We start from the raw sequence: 14,033 nt of genomic DNA on the forward strand, positions 1-14,033 counted from the left end.
GCACTGTACTTATTGCAGTGGCCCGTTTTGGTGGTGCAGGCACAGCTCTCATTGAATTCAGTGGGGGCTATGCTTGCTGTACCAAACTGGGCCACTGCAATAAGTACAGCGCTATCCGCCTCCGGTTCGGTCCGTACTGACAGCGGTGCTGGGAATCAGCTGATTGGTGGAGATCCCAAGTAGCACACCCCTGCTGATTATTGGTAACCTAACCTGAGAATAGGTCAAAAATAGAAAACAAATATCCCAGACAACGTCTGTAAAGCTTGATTTATCGACTATTATAATAGCCCGTATAATTGCCATTCCAGGATAGCACTATGGCTTGTCATTGCTGCTAACATGGAAGGTTATTGTGATGAGCAGCTCCAGCACTGTATTCTTGGCATCTCATCAGATAGACTTGTCCATCCAGAGCTAACGAGAAAGCAAAATTACAAAGACCTAATAATGTTTTTTTTTTCTATCTTTCAGACTTTTGATGAAGAGCTCGATAAAGAGAGGAAACTGAGGGCGAGCGCGGAGAGAGATTTGACGGAAGCCTCCCAGAGGTTGAAAATGGCTCATGACGAGATCCGTAAACTTACGGATGATTTACTTATTAAGAAAAAGGAACTTAATGAGCTAGGTAAGGCTCGTTCAGCCGTTCAGTTCTCTGTACCAGTGAATGAGACTGACTGAAGGATCGGTGTTTAAACCGAACGATTAGCGAACCAGCCAGCCATGATTTTTATGCCTTCATGAAATTAACAATAAGCGAACAAATTCTCATTCATCGTTCAATCGTTGGCCGTGTTTACACTGAAGGATTATCGTTCATTTTCACTCGTTTAAATGATTTTTTTTTTTAATAATATTCGTTCCATGTAAAAGGGTCTTTAGTTATCATGGACTTCAGATTGCCTTACATGTAGCCATTTAGGTTTTTGTTAGGCAGCCAAAAACATTTCCATAAAGCGTTTGTCCCATCATCAAACTACTAATGACCACTTGTCATTAGTATGTGGGTGCTTCTCATGCTCCGCCCCATGGTGACGTCATCGAAGGTCCTACAACATATAAAAAACAAAGAGCCTGACCGACAGAAAAACAACACAGTTAGGGCTCTTGAAAAGGGGAGGACAAAAAAAACTAAATGAGAATACAACTAAACCGTTATCTCAGACACAACTCAGCGTTCCTGACAGGAGACACTGACCTGTCCCCACCACTGAGATCCGGTGGGCTGAAGGACCTACGGTGATGTCACTGCTGTGAGAGGAGCCATTGTGCAGTTTGGTAAAAGAGATCTGGTGGGCTGAAGGACCTGAGGTGATGTCATTGTTGTGAGAGGAGCCATTGTGCAGTTTGGTAGAAAGTACTGTATACTGGATAAACCGACAGCAGCTACTACCAGGACCTGTGATGATGTCACCATCATGTGATCACCTGTGTGGGTGAAGTCAGAAATCACATGACATGGGGTAATCACTGTATCCAATAGTCTGGTGATGTGTGGAATAGCAGAGCTGTTTGTGTATGTGAGAATCAGGATGTAGCAAAGCTGTGTGCCATGTGCTGTGTGTGAGACTTGTGGGGTCAGGATGGATGTAAATGAATGTACAATGTAGTCGAGCTATGTATGTAATGTGCTGTGTGTGATGTGTTGAGTCAGCATGCATGTAATAGAGCTGTATGTGTAATGTGCTGTGTGTGTAATGTCTGGGAATCAAGATGAATGTAGTAGAGCTGTGTGAGTGATGTGTGGGGTTCATAATGGATGTACCATGTAGCAGAGCTGTGTGCGTAATGTGCTGTGCTTGTAATGTGTGGGAATCAGCATGGATGTAGTAGAGCTGTGTGATGTGTGGGATCAGGATGGATGTAGCAGAGCTCTGTGTGTGTAATCAGGATGGATGTAGTAGAGCTGTGTGTGATGTGTGGGGATCATAATGGATGTACCATGCAGCACAGCTATGTGGCACATTGCGCTGCCAGAAACACTGGTACTGTAATTTCCTAATAATTACTAGTTAAATATATTAAAGGAAGTCTGACACCTCCAGCCTCTAGCTTTAACCAATCCTAACATATGATGTGGGATAAACAGACAAGTGCTAACCATACCTTTTCATTTTTCTATAATGAGTCCAATGTGGTAAAATCTATATTTTTGCACCTTATGCTAATTCGTTTCAAACCATCCAATGAGCAGTTCACTTGCAGAACTAGTCCGGGCTCTTTCACCTTCCATCAGTGCTAACCACACCCCAGATCAGGAGACTACGTGTCCAGAGATTGTGCCTGCACTGCACTGTCCTATGTATTAGGCTGCCTGCACACGAATAGATTTACATTGCAGAATCCACAGTCGGTGTCCTCACCGCAGCAAATACCGTCCATAGCATGCTATGGGAAATCGATTCTGGGAAGCTGTCTAACCCACGGTCTGTTCACAATTGACATTGCAGACAGGTCGTAGATTCTGCATTATTGCCTAGCGACGATGCGGGAAAACTAAACTTTTAAAAAAAAAATCTGTACTGCGCCTGTCCGACGGCGAGACACCGGGTCCGTCCGCTGTACAGATGAAAAGAGGAAAAGACAGTGCAGATGCCGGCTTGCACAGGGTTGGATTCCGCTGTGGGCTCCAGCTTGCCTGCGTGCTCCGTTTGTATGCAAGCGGCCTTAAGTCGACTGCACACGGGCGCACCGGATTCTGCATCCACAGTGAAATCCGACTCTGACCCCGGCCGGCGACCCTGCATACTTTCTCTTTTTGTATTATGGATGACTGCGGACGCTCGCCGACAATCATGCGCAGTACGGATTATTTTTAAAAAATATTTGTTCTTTCCGTGCCGTTGCTAGGCGATGACGCGGGTTCCCGCAGCCTATTCGCCATGTCAGTTGTGGATGGGCTGCGGGTTGGACGGCTTCCATTGACTACAATAGAAACTGACTGAGTGGATTCCACACAAACATAGAACATGCTGCGATTTTAACCCTTTGCAATCCACTTTTAGATTCAGGGTTTCCTAGGGGGATTTCTCTTTCTGCCATTATACAATGGTGCCATCTGCTGGCTAGAGCCAGTACTGCGGTATGGGACATGCCGGAGAGGCCCCTGACAACAGAGCGGCCAGTAATATACAGCAAGAATACCCTGCCGGACGTCTTCCGACACCAGAGCTGTACAGGCTTCAATCAGAATGTCTTCAGACGTCAGACAGTGGATTGGAAAGGGTTAAATCCGCTTGCGGAAATCACTATCCATTCATCTGAGCAGATATGCGAACGTTCTATTTTTTAAATACCGCGGATTGTCCGTGCAGGTGACGATTGCAGATCCCGCAATTGAACTCCGGTTGTGTGCAGATTTTTGTTGTTTTTCAGTCTTTTTGTGCTCAAGTCAGCATTTATTTTGACTTAATGTTTGTTTTTTACTTGTGCAGAACTTATTATGCAAAAGAAACAAGAAGCTGCTGACGGCCTGCAGCAAGAGCTTACAGACCGCAGAGACAATGGTGAGATGGGAAGCTTCAGCGGTAACCTATGTTACGGGGTCTGAACTGTGCTGCCCGATTACCATGAACACCATGGGGCGGATATATGATGCAATAAGTGGTGTAAATACATCACATATTTGACTTTTCAAAATTGACATCACTTCCACCGGTTTTGAAATGCTGATCCTAGTAAATTTACCGTTCTGAGTCTTGGGGTGTTTTAATGCCACAGATGTCTCAGTTCTGGTAACCCGCTGCCTATATGTTAGCATTTGGCTGTAAAATCACAATCCGGTTCGTTCGTCACCCCTAAGATCTTATTCACACATCGAGTTTTAGTTCCAAATTCTGTCCGAGTTTGTGACGGAGCAAAGTCAGACAGAACTTAGATCCATTAAAATCAATGGAGCTTTTTAGACCAGACCTTTTTTTTTTTTTTTTAAAGGACCAATGGTCCGTGTAAGAAAAAATTAAAATAAAAAAAACCACAGCATGTCCTACTCTGGCCGCCTGATTCGCGGATGAAAGTTGGACATGCAGTATCCGTTCTCCCATAAATTTAACAGCACATGGCAACGTGTCCAGATGCTGCCAGGTGTGAGTTGAGTTGCTCCCTAGAATCTTGGACACAACTTGTACTCAGCCGTCTTAATGGAGCCTTAATGGAACAAGGCAGCGATACTTGCAGTGTGGAGATATATATATATATATATATATATATATATATATATATATATATATGAAAGCCCTGACTGACTGACTGACTCGTCACTAATTCTCCAACTTCCCGATGTCGTAGAAACATGAAATTTGGCACAGGCATTGATTATGTCATAAATTGGAAATGTTAATGGGTCCCAACTCGATTATTCAATTCTAAGCACAAAAGAATTAGCGTCCAAATTTTACGTACGTAATCTAATTCTCTCACTTCCTGATGTCATTTTATATAAAGGAAACGTTGCATACTTACCTCCACGTGGTGTTTTTTGGGTAATGCAAAGAACCATGCAAAATGGTGAACATATTTTTTTTCTCGGTATCTCTAAAGTAACCACGACTTCATAAGATTTTCCATGCGAACACCAGATAAACACCAGTACCAAATTAACTCGCGCGAAGCCGGGTATATCAGCTAGTACTATTATAATTGCTTGTCCATATTCCTATTATATAAAGATTTGACTTGTTAGGACAATTCCTTTCCATTTCCCCTGTATGGATGATGTATAGCAGTGTCTCCACTCAGGACCACCCTCTAAGAGTCATACTGGAGAGACATTGACCACTCACATTTGTCCTACAGGGATACTTTTAAAGAAAATGGTCTCTAACTGTTTAAAGGCATTGTCCAGTTGTAAACTATTGATGGCCTTTGTGCAGTAGATTGGTGGGGGTCTGCTGCCAGGCATCTCTAGCAATCAGCTGTTTGCCAGGCTGGTGTGTTCATACGTTGCTCTGATTTCTGCAGTGAACTGACTGCGCTGTTCTCACTGCAGTGGCCAGGCTTGATATTGCAGACCAGGTATCCATTGAAGTGAATGGAACTTTTTCTGTAATACCAACTTTGGCCACTGCAGTGGGAATGGAGCTGTCTACTTCCTGCAGAAATCAGCTCGGTGCATGAACGTGAACTGGCTCAATAAACAGCTGATCAGCAGGGTTTCCCGGCAGCAGCCCCCCCACTGATTGGACAACTCCTTTAGGCCAGATCCACGGCAATCAGCTGATCAGCATGAAACAACTGGTTTAATTACATACTCCCAAGTTTTCAATTAGAATCATTTTACAAATGCTCCTATGTGTAAATATTACTGTTAAATATCGGTTAGGGCGCCCCCTGCTGTTATTTTTTTATTTCCTTTCAGAACGTTCCCCTATTGTTTCCAGAGCTGGTGAAAAGAAGCCTCTTCTAGTGCACTAATTGTTATTGGCGAGCAGTACAATAGCAAGAATCCCTACACTGCCTATGTAGGAGAGCTACTGAGCCACCCTCAGCATTGGACACACTAGGTGGACATTCTGTGAAAGAATCAATAGAACAGCAGGGGGCGCCATAATATGTATTTAACAGCAATATCAACACACAGAAATTTTTTTTAAATGATTCCAATTAAAAACCTATGTCTGCTCTAAGAATAATGTCATACTTATTTGTGGGACCTTCAACTTAATATATTTGTAACTGCCAAGTTGCTTTTCGATGCCATTTATGACCGACTACAGCTGCAGAGAAACTTTCTATCAGCTGAAGTCATTTATTTCTTTCTTTTCAAAGATTCCCTTGAACTGCAAAAAGCCAAAGAACATAACATTCGATTAGATCAAGAGATTCTCGCCTTACGCCAACGAGTCAGATCACTGGATTCTGAAAGGAGAAAGCACATGGAGCAGGTTTGTTTTTACAGCGTATTTTTAAGCACTGGTATGAATCGGTTAATAAAATGTAATATAGGTCACACACCCCCCCCCCCAAGATCTTACTCACCCCGATTCCATTTAAATAAAATCTGAGCAGAGAAGCAAAAAAAGGAGTCATTCACTTTGTATGGAATCGTAAATGTTTGTTGCTCGTTTTTCATTAGTTTTTTCCCTTTTTTTTCAGTGTGAAAAAAGCAACAGTGACTCGACGAGCTCCACGACCGCATCTCTGAACCTGCAAGACAATCCCGAGCTGCATAAAAAGTAACTGGAACTGAAAACCATGACATTGAAGTGCATGCATATCATATATCAGAGGCTAATATAGGGCTGCGGAAATTGGGCCCAGTTGGAGTTGCCCCAGTCCCCCATTAGGTGAATGGAATTTGAGATAGGTGCTCCTTCTCCACAGATCTTCATTAGTAATAAGAGCGAGGGGGCGGACCATGGGGGTCATACCAACTTTCTCTCCTATGAAGAATTGTAAGAGAATTTGGGACCCCCATCCTCAAATGCATGTTTACAGGAAAAGGAGTCCGCACATGGGAGAGGGACTAATGTAATTTTGGAAGTGCCCCAATCTATCCTATCGATCTATCTTGTTTCCCCAAAAGTAGATCCTACCCCAAAAATAAGCACTAGCTATGCAACATAAAAAAAATCCAAAACAATGCATACCTAGCAGGCACCGACCGGGTCCCTCCCGTTGGTCTCCATCGCTCTTGCCTTAGTCCTCAGCAGCCGACAGAACATCACTTCCTAATAACGATCAGCCAAAACTAGAGAGTTGAGCAGCAGACGGGTGCAAGTAATATCTTCTTTATTAAGTCCACATAGTGACAACGTTTCGGCTGTAATACAAAGGCTTTCTAGTTTTGACTGATCGGTTTGTGGATCCAGGGTCAGGATCTGTTACAGAGCGTGCAGAAGTATTGAAGCCTTCCACCTGGGTTGACACATTGTGTGCTGCAGCCTATCTCTTCTTTTCATGCACACTTCCTGGTAACCAAGTTCGTAAACCCCGCCTCCAGGAAACAATGGCTCTGATTCCCTCAGTCGTAGCGCTCGAGAACCAATCAATGCAGCGCTCGATGAACCAATCGCAGCCATTCGATGCGATGATGTGATTTGTTCCATCAAGTGCCGCAGTGATTGGCTGAACTGCGGTGCTTGAGAACCAATCAGAGCCATTGCTTCCTGGAGGCAGGATTTATGAACTGCGTTACCAGGAAGCGATGTTCTGTTGGCTGCTGAGGTCTGAAGCAAGAGCTCCAGAGACCAGCGGGAGGGACCCCAAAAATAAGACCCTTTGCCTCTTTTAGGGCGAAAATTAACATAAAACAGAGGAAATACAGGGAAACATGGTATCAATCTATCTATCATCTACAGCTGGGGATTAGTCACTCACTTGGGATCGCCATCTTCACGCATAAGACAGTTGGCATACAAATGTAAATCACTTTCGCACTGAAGTTTCTTTTCACGTCTGGCTCCTTTTATTGAACACGGTGCATACATGGAAGGATTTGATAATTCAATATAAATAAGTAGAATACTGAATATTAGGTATCACATTTGTAAACGGTAAAACACAGAAACTAATGCAGGTGTCAGCAGTGAGGCAATAGGGTCAGTACAGACATTACAGAGGAGTATACTGCAGATCTTGAAGTTCGCACCCTGGAGGAGCCAAGGGGTTAAAGGGGTTGTCCCGCGGCAGCAAGTGGGTCTATACACTTCTGTATGGCCATATTAATGCACTTTGTAATATACATCGTGCATTAATTATGAGCCATACAGAAGTTATAAAAAGTTTTTTACTTACCTGCTCCGTTGCTGGCGTCCTCGTCTCCATGGTGCCGACTAATTTTCGCCCTCCGATGGCCAAATTAGCCGCGCTTGCGCAGTCCTGGTCTTCTGCTCTCTTCAATGGAGCCGCTCGTGCAGAATGCAGGCTCCGTGTAGCTCCGCCCCGTCACGTGCCGATTCCAGCCAATCAGGAGGCTGGAATCGGCAATGGACCGCACAGAAGAGCTGCGGTCCACGGAGGAAGAGGATTCCGGCGGCCATCTTCACAGGTAAGTAGAGAAGTCACCGGAGCGCGGGGATTAAGGTAAGCGCTCCGGTAAGCTTTCTGTACGTCCCTGCATCGGGGTTGTCTCGCGCCGAACGGGGGGGGGGGGTTTGAAAAAAAAAAAAACCTGTTTCGGCGCGGGACAACCCCTTTAAGTTGGAATTAAGTTCCGCCAGTTTCAAAGATGTGATACCACTAGAGATGAGCGAGCACGCTCGGTAAGGTCAGTTACTCAAGCGAGCATCGCTCTTCTCGAGTAATTGCCTTCTCGTCCGAGCATGCTCAGGGGGGCGGCGGGGGAGAAAGAGAGAGATCTCTCTCATTAGGGTCAAAGGAGCCCCAGTAAGCATCAAGGCGTGGGAATTAATACTATTTTTATTTCTTGGTCAGGTGTCCACTACTTTTGGTGGGATAGTTTGTTGCTACATAGTACATATGTACAAGCTCATAGAATAGGAATCTTCTGTTAAAAAGGAGGAACTCTTAGGCCTCATGTCCACGGGGAAAATCAGGCCCGCTACGGATTCTCCATGGAGAATCCGTAGCTGGTCCCTCCTACCCCGCGGACATGAGCGCTGAAAATCAGAATAAACTTACCCGCAGCAAACCGTGCAGATCTTCTCTTCTTCACGGCCGGATCTTCTTTCTTCGGCCGGCGGCGTGCCGGGCACATCCGCCGGGCCGAAGAAAGAAGATCCGGCCGTGAAGAAGAGAAGATCTGCACGGTCTGCTGCGGGTAAGTTTATTCTGATTTTAGGTCTCCCGTGGATCCGGACGGCTTCCATAGGCTTCAATAGAAGCCTGCGGGATCCGTCCCCGCGGGAAGCCCGCACAAAAATGGAGCATGTTCATTTTTTTTCATGCTCCATTTTTTTTTTTTTTTTATTCACTTTTATTGACCATCCGCGGGTATTTATCTACCCGCGGATGGTCAATGCATCCCTATGGGGGCGGGAGAAGAGTTAAAATCCGCTGCGGATTTTAATTCTTCTTTTCCCCGTGGACATGAGGCCTTATAGTATGTTCTACCTTGACTGGACTTCATATTTTACCATCCCTATCCAAACAAAGTGTCAGGACTTGGAGTATGAGTTGTTTTATAGTATCAGGACTGATGTAAATTGACAGAAGGTTTAAAGATCTACCCACTGATGTCATTATTAGTGAGGGTGACAGAGCGGAGTCATGGGAGTCTCCAGCAGAAATGTCTGACTGTAGTCATGTCACTTGAGCCGGCAGATCATCGGTTGTAAGTGCACTTACTCCATGTTTCTGGACCATTACATGTCTTTTCTCGGTTAGGTGTAAACTTGAAGTTGAAGAAAAGGAATATGAGAATAAGCTGCTGCAGCACAAGCTGCAGAAACTACAGAACGAGTACGATGACATTGTAGAGCGCAATGAGGAGCTGGAGTCCATCTTGGGAGAGTCTCAGAATCGCACTAAGGAACAAGTGGATTATTTAGAGTGTGAAATAGCTGGACTTCAGAGGACGGTGAGTATGACCCTGAAAACATTTCTCATAAGTCGGCCCTGTGCCCGTTCCTCTGTTATTCCTCCTGGAAACTTATGAATGCATTGACAACTGGGTGTTACTATTCCTCTTGTCAAAGAGATGTATTCGTGTAGTCTGGCACTGTTAATAGTGATTGCTTAGTGTCGGGGACACTGTCCAGGGTGAAGGCCCATTTAGACATAACGATAAACGCTCAAAAGATGTCGCTCAAGTGACTTTTGAGCGATCATTGTTGTGTCATTTACAGCGCAAGATGATCGCTTAAGATGAGCGATCACCTTGTACTGCCGGCGGAGGATGGAGAAGACAAGTGGGGTGTCCCCGCTTGTCTTCTGCATCCAGCTGTTCCCCTGCTCCAAGCACCCGGCTGTTATACAGCCGAGCGCTCAGAGCGGAGGATGCAGAAGACAAGCGGGGTGTCCCCGTGTTTTGCCAACTGAAAGGCAACAAGTTCGGATACGGTATGATCTATAGCTTGAATATTTGCATCGCAAATTAATGGATAGAGTTGATTGTCCAAGAAGGTCACAATTCGAATTGACCATTAACCAGATCAGACAAACAAGACTGATTCTTAAAACAATGACAGCACCAAGCTCCAAGTATACGTAAGGCTCTAGATCAGTCTTAAGACAATGATGATACATTTGCATGATTAATTAGACAATAGATCACAAGACTCTATAGACAATGGTGGTAGAATTACAAGACAATGGTGACACTATGTGCAGATATTAACATGGTCTCCAGCAAGTCTATGAGACTCAGATATACAATCCTTATAATGTATACATTGAACGTTCATGGCTGTATGGATACAAGATGGAGGATAAAGGAACACAAATAGCCATTTATATAGGCTTGCATTACAATAACATACAAAATGGAGGTCTACAGATAGCCAATTATATTTGCACCACACCCCGCTTCTGCATACAGCTGTTTCCCCGCTCCGAGCGCCAGCTGTTATACAGCCGAGCGCTCAGAGCGGAGGATGCAGAAGACAAGCGGGGTAGCCCCGTTTGTCTTCTGCATCCAGATGTTTTCTGCACGGAGCGCCCGGCTGTTATACAGCCGAGTGCTTCGTGCTGATATGGAGAACAGAGCTGGACCGCTCTGTTCTTCATACCCCGCCCGTTATAAGGGAGCGGGATACAGCTGAAACAATAGTATCAGCTGTATCCCGCTGTGAATCCCTGATAAGGCTCTACCCCTTCGGCTGTCATCGTTACTTGTCAGCTCATCTCGGCAGCTGATGATGGATGCATAGAATGTCATAGACCTCTATATAAAGCTGACAAGCAATGATGACAGGCACAGGACTCAAGTGAGCGCTGCAGCCCCTTCATTTCAGCGGTGGGTCTTAGCTCCCGGATCCCACTGATCAAAACTTTAAACATGTCGCTCTGACATTTCAAAAGTTTTCTTAAAAGTGCAGTTAAGCTTGAAGCATTTATTTGCTTAGCACCTCCTTGCTCATTACCCTGTAGTAGATTTCTGCAATACAGCATGTAATAAATTATATACAGGCCATTAGCAATGAACCGTATCCTTGAATGAACACAGTATTGGCACAAAGCGTGACCACATCCACCAGATGGCGCTGTGCGCTGCCTTTCATACTTGCCAGTAGGAATGTGATGGAGAAGAAGTGCTTATTGTTGCCTGATTGTAGGGGACCTGTGAATGGAATGCAGTTGCCTGGAGACCACAAACACTAAAGTGCCATGAAACTTGTGACATTGTTTACTGCAGCGACAGAAACGTTTCCTCTTACGGGAACGCTTCATTTCTTCAGGCTGGTCACCTGTTAAAGGTTAACTTGTTACTTCTCACAGTAAATTGATGCTAAATATGTAACTTTATTCTATAATCAATGGTAAGTTTCAAGATGTTTAGCGCTAAATGTTCGCTATTGTAACCACCATGTTGTTTTGGTTCAATAGATTATGAATATGGAAACTGAGCTGACAGAGATGGCGGAGCAGCGGGATATAAGGGAAGAGATGCTCGCTTCAGCACAGAAGGAGAGCGCCGACACGAAAAAGATGGCAGATTTACAGCAGGTCAGAGATTACATACAGCACCAAACACATTAATATTACTGATTTATATAGCCCGTTCGGCTGTGCTGTATGTAGATTGTCATCGCTTCCATCAATCCCCATTGGGGCTCACAATCGAAGTTCCAAACTTACCTACAAGTATGGTTTTAGAGTGTGGGCGGAAACCGGAGTGCGCAGAGGAAGCACACACAAACATGGGGACAACATACAATACAGATGTCCATGGTCAGGCACATTATTGTCTTTAAAGGGGCTGTACCAAGAACAACGTTTATCATCTATTCGCAGGATAGGTGATAAAAGTTTGATCAGTGGCAGTCTCACCACTGACAGCACCACCGATCCCAAGACTGGATGTCTCATGTCTCCTTCTTCTGTCACTGTGAGCTCATTGAACCTCCACAGTGAGGAGGAGATTGAATGGAGCTGTGCTGCAGATGGGTTCAGCAAGCCTTCACTGACAGAATGGGGGAATACAGATCGTCAGTTCTTGGGATCAGTGGTGATCTCACTGGTAAGATCCCACCAGATCCAACTTATAACCTATTCTGTGATAAACGTTGTTCTTGCTACAAACCCTTTAATTACCACGGTCAAAGGGGACTTCCATCTTTACATCTGTATGATATAAAATCGGTGGTCCTCCCTTAGGTGATACCCTCCCCAATGTTCCTAGAGTACAGGCACCTGTTGGGCATTCAGCTGAGATTTCTGTTATCTAGCAGAAAGACTTGCAGTTTTAAATGAAGCCGTCAGTCCTGCTAAACGGGCTGATGGTTAGACTCGAACGTTCATAAGATCGATTGGTTGCCCGTTTATAACCATACCACTAATCATTTGGCCATGTAAAACCATGTGTTGAGTGCCGATCGGCATGCTATATTGTTGATCGGCACCTGTTAAAGCAGGCAGGAATTGGCCCCTTATAGAAGGGCTGTAAAGCAGTATTCCAGTGATTGGAAGAGAAATTTGTATTAGGCGATAACATGTAATTCTGTAATATAATGTTATAACTTGTTGTATAAAGCTGCACAAATACGGCTTTACCGGCGGTCTCCCCCACGCTTAGTTCTCCATTGGTGTCCAGCGGTTACAACCTGTATGCTCCATTGTTTTACTGGTCAGGCATGCTTGGGGCTTTCAATGACACACTTTGTACAGTTGTGAATTTGGAATTGTCAGTGGGGCATTGTGGGAGATGTAGTTTTTGTACTACTTAGCGGCCAATTTAAATAATAATGTGGAAATCCGACTGCGTGCAAAGTAGTGCGGGCGCAGGTCAGCAGAAAAGATACTGAAGTTTAGATGGACATTTGGAATAATGGCAACAAGTGGAAATGTTGGGGAAATTTTGAAAATTTTCTCTGGAATATCCCTTTAAAATTGATAAAGCGTATAAAGACATCAGACCTGCCTCACTTATTCCTCGCAGCACATTGTGGTGTCCTCTTCCCTTCTCTGTCCTTGTATACACGTGTACAGTGAAATGTCTTTAACCAGGAATTTAATTACCCAGAAAATCTTGCCCTTATTTCTGGCACACAGCCACTATATAACGCGGGGTTACTCAAAGAGAACTTGTCATCAGTTTGGCGCCGACACCGAGAAAACAATGAGAAGTGCACTTTTATCAGACTTATTTAAATATTTCCCGCACTGCATACCAATTCCTGATGGGCAGGCCAGATGGTCTCTGCAGGGCAAAGTACGTCCCCTAAAGCTGCTAGTGTGCCATGGATGACGTAGGAGACGTCCTTCACATGGCCATGAGAATCTCGCGCCTGCACAGCTCCATCTAGCCCTTTTGTCCACAGATTCACTGGGAAATTTTTAAATCTTTTTTTAAAAGTATGGTTTTTCCAAATTTTTTAAGAAAATAAGTTTGAAAAAGTGGATCTCTTCATTCTTTTATCACTGTAGGCGGGTTTATAGCCACTAGCCGTGTAATCTCTCCCATAGAGATATCTAAAGCAACCCTCCTGGACAAACAATGATGGCCATACCAGCTTCTTTGATTCCTTGATGCACACTAAACCTTAAGCCCCCTTCAGACATAACGATTATCGCTCAAAATTCGCTCAAAAGCCATCTTTTGAGCAATAATCATTGCGTGTAAATGTGCCCATCTTTCAGTTTTCTGCCGAACGATGGATTCCAGTTCGGCATGAAATCCGTCGTTCAGCAGAACAGCTGATAAGCAAGACCGTACGCTGTGTTCTGCCCGGAGAGTGCTGATATTGCTCAGCTGTAGTCAGCGCGGCAGAACAAAGGGGATGTATTCAGCGAACAGCGGGTGGTCTGTTCCCTCAATACAGCTCCCAGCGGCTCACACGCTAATAATTGGTACTAATGGGCATTAGTACCAAGTAGTAGTTTTATGCAAAATGATCGCTCAAAAGCCATCTTTTAAACAATCATCTTTGTGTTTAAATGGGCCTTTAGTATTATGCATCATTAATCTAGGACAT

At 44.5% G+C, this 14,033-nt stretch overlaps 1 protein-coding gene across 3 annotated transcripts in view; it reads left to right on the forward strand.

Moving 5' to 3' along the window:
* Positions 1 to 14,033, forward strand: part of CCDC30 (coiled-coil domain containing 30) — a 61,618-nt gene that overhangs the window by 20,537 nt on the left and 27,048 nt on the right. For all 3 annotated transcript variants that reach the window (XM_066606734.1, XM_066606736.1, XM_066606735.1), the window contains 6 exons: positions 475 to 628; positions 3,435 to 3,506; positions 5,767 to 5,882; positions 6,094 to 6,173; positions 9,286 to 9,478; positions 11,446 to 11,565. In XM_066606734.1, the coding sequence (XP_066462831.1) occupies positions 475 to 628; positions 3,435 to 3,506; positions 5,767 to 5,882; positions 6,094 to 6,173; positions 9,286 to 9,478; positions 11,446 to 11,565 (735 nt within the window). The remainder of the gene's footprint in view (positions 1 to 474; positions 629 to 3,434; positions 3,507 to 5,766; positions 5,883 to 6,093; positions 6,174 to 9,285; positions 9,479 to 11,445; positions 11,566 to 14,033) is intronic.

The sequence above is a fragment of the Eleutherodactylus coqui genome, chromosome 6 (assembly GCF_035609145.1).
Source record: "Eleutherodactylus coqui strain aEleCoq1 chromosome 6, aEleCoq1.hap1, whole genome shotgun sequence".
Classification (NCBI taxonomy): domain Eukaryota; kingdom Metazoa; phylum Chordata; class Amphibia; order Anura; family Eleutherodactylidae; genus Eleutherodactylus; species Eleutherodactylus coqui.